General features: G+C 40.5%; 1 protein-coding gene across 1 annotated transcript in view; it reads right to left on the reverse strand.

The window, feature by feature from the left end:
• Positions 1–84: 84 nt before the first annotated feature.
• The window catches only part of CARD11 (caspase recruitment domain family, member 11), a gene marked incomplete at its 3' end in the record, with an annotated part of 40241 nt that continues 32348 nt past the window's right edge, over positions 85–7977 (reverse strand). Inside the window, exons 14-22 of the mRNA XM_010185541.1 lie at positions 6591–6643; positions 6343–6475; positions 5579–5780; positions 4919–5045; positions 3545–3785; positions 3035–3131; positions 1870–1965; positions 815–947; positions 85–264 (exon numbers count right to left, since the gene is read on the reverse strand). Of these exons, the coding sequence (XP_010183843.1) occupies positions 85–264; positions 815–947; positions 1870–1965; positions 3035–3131; positions 3545–3785; positions 4919–5045; positions 5579–5780; positions 6343–6475; positions 6591–6643 (1262 nt within the window). The remainder of the gene's footprint in view (positions 265–814; positions 948–1869; positions 1966–3034; positions 3132–3544; positions 3786–4918; positions 5046–5578; positions 5781–6342; positions 6476–6590; positions 6644–7977) is intronic.

Raw genomic sequence — 7977 nt, forward strand, 5'->3', positions numbered from 1 at the left:
TATATATACACACACACACACTTATATTTGTTCATATTTCCAACACTAAGGGTTACAGCCATGGTCCTCCTTTTATCCCATTACCTGGCTTGCATATGTTGAATTCCAGGGCACCTCCAGAGTTGAGAAGCTTCTGTACCAAGGTCTTGGCAAGCATGGTGGGAGTGAAAAGTACGGGGCGCCTGCGCTCACAGTGGATTGGTCTCACCAAGCTATAGGGGATCAGACTGAGCCTCTTACTGATCTCACTTTCGGAATCCAAATCTGAGTAAAGAACAAAACATTTATCCTCTGGTTTCCTTTCCATCAGTATTTGGAGAAAAAGAAGGAGAAACACATGAACCAGAAATGACGTGGTTAGTCATGCTGGTCCTCCTTTCTCTTTTGCCAGGGTTGTCTTTACTATATATCCAGAAGTATGCTGTCCAACCTAATACTAAATAATACAAGTGCCTTTTGCTTTCAAGAGATTATTTCATAGCTTAACAGGACACTTGCTTGGAGAATCTTTGTGCTTATTAGCCTGACTTACTTTGAGTTAAATGTTTTTGGACAAAGAGCATGAAAGCTCGTAGGAAGAACTGCCAACCAAACAGGAAGTTTCAGTGTCTTAACTTGCTCATGAAGGCTTAGTGCTCCACATGCTTTTAGTAAAATCAGTGTTTTGGTCACAAATGCTGGTGAATTTTTGCACAGACCATAGATGTTAGGAATAGGAAAGACATATGACATTTTTTCACAGCCATGCTGTCATGCGGACAGCCTTCATATCAGTGCCATGTGTGTAAAAGCTATTACCATTTTATATCCATACCTTCCAGTTTATCAGGCAATGGCTTCTTTGCTTCCGATGAGGTCCGTGCCAGACCAGAGGGCCAACCAGTGACGATACGGACTCGCTCATTGCTATTCATACGCTTGTATTTGTTTTCAGACCTACTGACAAACTGAAAAGGCCAACAAAGAGATTTGACCCTCATTTCTTACATTCTTTATCCTCCCATGTATTCATCAGCCCACACTTTTTATCTCCGAGATCTGAATTACCTGTGTCTGTCAAAGACAAGACCACATAGATGTGTTGACTGAATTCTAAGGCTCTTTAAATATCATAGATCTGATTCAGAGCCCTTGCTAATCCCCTTTGGGATTTCTTATTTTGTTCTCTGCTCTTACGCAGCATGTTCTTTTTCTTCGCAGAACAACTCCCTGCTATCACCTGTACAAGCACTGATGTGTCCACAGCAGAGTAAAATACCCACTCTGAGTATTTGCACAAATCTGTCACAGGTTATACCCAGAACTGCTTCTGCTTTGCTGTACCAGAGAGACTTAAAACCTCTCAAATGGCACATTTTTACACTGAGAAATAGGCTTCATGCTCTCTTTCCCCATCTACCCAAACGTTCCTCTATCCAAGTATTAATTCCTTCTCCTGTATATTCGCTAACCTTCACAAACTTCTTTCACCCACACAGTCTCTGTGATGCACAGAGTCACTGACCTACAATTAAAGGACTATTTTCTGATGGAACCGCACCTCACAGAGACTTGAGGATTTGGTCTAGCCCAATGGATTTGTGCTTATGGTTCAAGCAAAACCCATTTCAGCCTCTGATGGCAGACATGTTTGATTCATCAAGCTACATTAGTAATGGAAGGCATGCCCTTAAAAATAAACACCCCACATCACAAAGGCACTTAGAAAACACAACCCATTCATCTTTTTCAAATATTAAGTATCTTTTTTTTTTTTTAGGAATAAATCCTGATACAACCTCTATACCTGAGGTGGGGTTTCTGGGAAAATTAGGATAGGAGAGAATATCTGCTGTTCGGACATTGCATTGAGGATTTGAACTGTATTACCTGTAATATTTGGCCCAAAATAAAGCTTGCTCTGGATAGGCGAGGGCTGGTTTTGGGATCGTTCTGTGGAGCAGGCTCCTCTGGCTGCAATGTGTTCTAGTAAAAAATAACAGGGATTTTTCTTTCACTCCCTCTTATTTCTGGTTTTGTTTTTTTTTTCAAAATCATAGTAGTCAAGAAACAAAACAAGCGAAAGCAGATACTTTATCTTTCAAATAAAAAGCATAATGATTGATTCATATCTATCCCAAATACAATGTTCTAAGCAAACTGTAGACATAGCATGGCCTACGCTGAGAAACTCTGCTTCTGTTTCTGCTCTTCCACGTTCCTTTATTCACAGGACACTGCTCTCCATAGCTTAAAAAAGGAGTAATTTCTGCATCAAGAAATAGCATGCAAAGCTTTTGCTTTCACTAGCATCTCTGCCAGTGATCTCTGTTCCTTTGATCATTGGGGACTGGAGTACCGAAGGAATGTGTGACACGTAACCTTGACTGAAATCAAATACAAGCAGTGGCTGCAGTGGCTACACTGTCTGCAAATCATAGGAGCATAGATGTCTCCCAAGCTCTAAAAATAACTTATGGTAACTAATACACCAGGAAGTTAGTTTTTAATTATGTAAAGATGGCGTTCTTGGGTCTAAAGAAAGAAAAATCAAATTACTTTCACTGAGGGAAAAGGAGAAATCGGCAAGGCTGTTGTGTATGAACACCTGACAATGCCACTTTTCACCATAGCCTGTAGGTTGGAAGAGACAGGTCTTTCTCATATGGGACAGTGATAGATTAGATGCTTGTACACAGTAGGAAAGAAATAATTCTGATTATTAACTCCAAGGACACAGCTTCTTCCTCATGTGGATATGAAGATGCATTAGAGGCTTACAGGCAGAGAAGAATGAAAAGGATTAACTAAGACACAGAACAGATATTAGACTTTTAAAGTGTACTCCCTCATAGCTGGAAGGGTTAATAGTGTGCTGGAGCTAGGTCCACTGATGGGGATAATATTATTTCCAGCAAACATAAGGTGTCCATTGCCTGGATCAATCAAAACCTCCATAGAGTGCAAACAGGACTTTCTGTAAAATTAACATAATGAACAAAAAGGTAGCAGTGAAGTAGCAGGTGTTAAAAAGACCTTGTTTGTAGATACGTACCCGGAGTGCCCGAAGGGTATTATATGAGCTTTCTGTCTCATCCTTGCTTCCTCTGTGCATCAGCCGCTGCAGCTTCACCAAAAGAAGTTGCTGGGCTCTGAAAGAAAGGATGGAATCACATAGATCAAGATATCTTTGAAACCACTCAGAAGAAAGCTGGATTGCAATGGGTCTGTGCCTACGGAAAAGATTAAATAGAAACAGCACTGAGGACTGGCTGAACCACACAGTAAATGCAGGAACAAAATAACAAGCAGGACTGCAGTGCAGTTAAGGATTAAAGGATCTCCATGGCGTATTTTACTGTGATACTTTTTGAGAAAACCACATTATTCTTTCAGGTAACATCTGGACTCTCCTTTCTAAAGCTTTACGGCTCATAGTACAATTTAACATCACCAGGCCGTGTCTCAAAAATGAAGACATATATTCCTGCCCTTATAGCAGTTATGAATTTCCTTGTTTACAGAACCACTGCTCTCAGTTGTGGTCACTCAGCATTGCATTCACCTGTTGTAGCTGGGAATGGTTCCCTTCTCCAAGTCCCTGTCAGTGAAAGGATCAACTCTGGCGCACAACCAGTCGTACTTCCCTTGGTACATGGTGTCAAGAATGTGGACGATCTCATCACAGTTCACGGACAGGGAACAGCAGTCCTGCTGGCTGGAGACGTTCAGGTTCAAGCGGATGTGAAATGAGTCCCCTGATGTGATCAGTCCCTCTTCCAGTTCTGACAGCAGCTTTCGGTAACCTGCAGCAGCGAAGGAAGGGGTGAGGCGTGATCAGATACTGGTCAGACCTCAGTATTGCTGCATCCCTGGACATCCTCTGGGAGAAGCACTCGGGACAAATTTCTGAGGCTCTTTCGAGAGAGGGTTTATACTTGTAGAGTGTTAGTGACAACAAGGTTATGGGCCTGCGCCAAAAGGCACTAACAGGGCATTGATTCAAAAACAGCTCATTCTGCTGATATCAGAATCTGTGAGAATATGCTTGTTATAATGATACTTTTAGGTAACTCCCTTTTCAGTACTCCACACCTGACCTGTGAAAGAGAAAACTTCTCAGCAAAAAAGCAGACACAGCTCTAACCTGTAAGTACAGCTTGAGTTCTGCCACCAGTTTTAAGGGCAAGCTATTCCCTTTATTATTAGCTCTAATTGGCAGTCCCACAATCTAGAACATGCTTTTTTATCTGCAGTTAAGTGGTGCTCAAATAAAATTGCAATAGTCTTTCCTACCTTTGAAAACATCAAAGAAAATCAAAGACATCACTTCCTGTGTGATCTATGCGGCTGAAATTCTCTAACCAGCATTAAAAAAAAAATCAAACAAAAAAACCCCCAAAAAAACCCACCTGCAAATTTTTATATACCAGTAAAAAATGGATTTTGGAATGTAAATTTTGATCCATAACCTGGAGTTATCATTACAGGCCATGAACATTAAAATCAACTTCTGCTCACCACACAGGAACTCCAGCTGTTAAAGATAAGATAAAGCCACAAAGGTAATAAACAGAGCAACTCCATCAGGTAAATCCTAAATTGACTTCAACTGGATAAAGATGATTCAGCTCCTCACATTGTATTACAGAAAACTGCACATAAAAATAAGCTCGATGTGTTTTGTGAGTGATGTCGTTATTGGCCCACCATGTAAATTCTTCAGAGTCCTGCAGTGCCAAGCATATGAGCTTTTTTTTGTTCTCAGTCACAGTGCTAAAAGCCAGAGCAGTTACACAGAGTAGTTGTAATTAACACTGGTGGGCATGCGTCAGATTTATACCAATACAAAGAAGATTTGATTCTGCCGTTCTCATCCACACTAGTTAATATAATAGACCTGGGACTATTTTAGATGAGAAATACTTTTTGGTCTTACCTTCATGATTTGATTTATACTGGAGTGTTACTGGACCACGGCACCTCTGAATTGTCCAGTGAACTTCTTCCTTTGTGCAAGTATCCAAGGGAACACTTTGATTTTCCCCTTTGATGCAGCCCTCCAACTAGATATGAAAGAAATATTACTCTCCAGTGCAGGTTCAAACTCTGAGTCAATTATACCATTTTTTTAAAAGCAGCATAATCTCTTTTCTGATCAAACAATGCAGATACTTTGCAGGATGCAGATTACATTCTAATGATTTAATTTCTTTTCTCTCAAATTAGGAATGCTAGCAGTCGACAGAACTGCAGCTCTTTGACAACTGTACGATACAGCATTAAAGAAAGCATTGGTTGCTCTAATCTCTTCCACACAGAGCTACTGTAAAGTGCAAAAGTGAGTGTGTTTGTGTGTGTGTGTCGGATGACCATAACTACTATTCTCCCATATTTTTGTGTGTTTATGTGTGTGTGTTGGATGACCATAACTACTATTCTCCCATATTTTCATAGTCAATAGCAGGTTTGCTTCTGAGTCATATACTTTGTTATTAATACAAGATGAAAGAAGAAACAAAGGAAAGTATTGTGGTGAGTGTGCATGCTTGGAGGTGGACAGACATCCAGTACTATGTGTTGATTATTTTATGCTCACCAGTAGGATTTGGTGTCCTTCCCGAAGGCCTGCTTTCTCTGCAAGTGATCCTGTCTTGACAGAGCTAATAAAGCTCCCTTTATCATTCCCCCCGACCAGAGTGATTTCTGAATTGAGACTGTCTCCGTTCAGTGTTACGCGCTGGATGGTATGGCAGGAGTTTCTAATGCGACCAACAGATGTGACAGAGGGACGAAAAGGTCTGTATTCATGAAAGGAAGTAACAGTTAGACCGTTATCTCAGCTTTTAGCTAACACTCCAGAGTTAAATGCACGTGTGATAAATGAGAGACATATAAATAAACTTCTAGTGTTATCAAGCAGTAGGATCTAAGCACTCTAAAAGAAATCCTTCTCATTACTGCCTAAGTTCTGGAGATGAGCATCTGGATAGCTTCAAGCACTCTGACACAGCTGAATAACTCAAATGTGTAATACCTAGCACCTCACCTAGCAACCTGTGGCAGCAAGATAACAAGATCACAAGATAAATTTAAGCCTCTAAAATTTTATCTGCCTTGAATTTTTTTAAATTTTAGGATTACTTTCACTGGTTTATAGGATATGAAAGAGGTCCAAAATAACACGTTATACTGCTGCCCCCATACTTTGCATGGTATTATGAGATATTTGTGTCAAATAACAATGTGCGACGGCATATTCCTGCCATTGTATCTTCAGCAACTAATAGATAAATTGAGGATCTCTACTATAGTATCATTTCCCTTCAGCCTCCATTTAAGGTAAACTGGCATCTCAAATACCTTTCCAGAGAGAACTTTCTAAATATGGAGTTGACGTGCTCAAGGTCATAAGCATCCAAGCCTTCTGACTGATGAGAAGAAGAGGAAGAGTGCACCGAAGGAGCTCCATGTGACTGCCTGTCATGACTGTCGTCTGAAAAGAGTAACCAGAATGAAAATCAGTCGTAGATATTCATACATAGATCAGTTGGTGAGCTAATCACATCGATCTCAGAGTTAAACTATATACATGGTATCCTCTTGCTTACCATCTAGCTCCAAAGCATCATATCCAAAGCTGTCATTGTCCTCTTCAACCAGGCTGGAATTAGAAACAAAGCATGAAATAACGGAAGAGAGACAGAGAGAAAGCTGTTCACTTTCCAGCTTTCAGCAGATTTTCAGCTTCAGCAGATTTCATTAAGTTCAGAAGGAGGAATTTTCCTGTGAAAAAGACAGATGTTGGAGGTGTTGCATCAGGCAATGGCGCAGCTGCAAAAAGAAAAAAAGCAAGTAACAGACTTGTGAGCCCAGGGAAGATGTAGGAAGATGGCAGGAAGATAGTACGTGTCAGCCAACATGGGAAGTATGTGAAGCAGCAAGAAAATTCAGGAGGAAAAATTGCTAACAGCAGTGAGGGAATGAAGATTTTGCTGAAGATAAAGGAAAGCTGCTGAGTGATGGTCTCACGTGTGACTTACACTGCACCTGCTTCAGCACTGAGATAAATGGTCACATAATACCTGCTGTATATACATTACAGTATGGTTGTTTCCATGACAGATCAAAAATGTCAGAAGCTCACTGATGGACAGAGGGAATGCAAGGGAAGTGACTGAGGAGCACCAGTAAAGGAGTAATTTACCTGCTTGATTTAAAGTCCTTGAAGCATTTTATAACAGCTTAATGGTACCTCGCATGGTTACTCAGGTACCTACAGTAACAGAGTGGCAAGGTGTACCAAGCTTTTGCACAGAAACTCCTATGCCACTGAGCTGGGACAAGTCCAGCTCCCACTGGCACAAACTTTCCTGTTAAGGGTGACTAGTTTGATTTGCCTTAAAAACAAGCAGTTACAATTCACAAAAAAACCAAGCAGTTAAAATTCACCCAGATTTTGCTCTTAAAGGGATCTTGGGGTTGCCCAACCAAGTGAGTGACCTGTCTGCTGCACTAGAAGGACTTCATTAAAGCATGTCCTTTGCTTGCAAAGCTGTTTAAATAACGGCTTGTTGTTTTTCCCATTCAGAATGATTTGTAGGCCTCCTGAAGAGCTGATATTCCTCATATTTGGCTTCAGGTGAAGGGTGAATTTTTGCAGCGAGTCTGGGAAGAATCACCTATTTTTACACCACGTATAAGCAGGGAAATAATACACCTTTTCCTACATACTAAATTATGATCTCACTTTTTTCACACAAATCAAGATCAGATGAACTGTGAAACCTGCAACTTGGCAAGCAAATAGCAATTATTTTGGATTACGTTCACAAATGAGTTAAAAAACCTTAGCAGGCTAATTATAAAGTTATAAACTACAGTGAACTTTGGGGCATGCTCTTGAGATACTTGACTTTAGTAATTATTAACTCAATAAAGTAAGGCCACATTCAGCCCTTGCTCCAGGGTATCTTTTCCTTCCACATGCCAGTGGGA

This window comes from Mesitornis unicolor, unplaced genomic scaffold (genome assembly GCF_000695765.1).
Source record: "Mesitornis unicolor isolate BGI_N332 unplaced genomic scaffold, ASM69576v1 scaffold17305, whole genome shotgun sequence".
NCBI lineage: Eukaryota > Metazoa > Chordata > Aves > Mesitornithiformes > Mesitornithidae > Mesitornis > Mesitornis unicolor.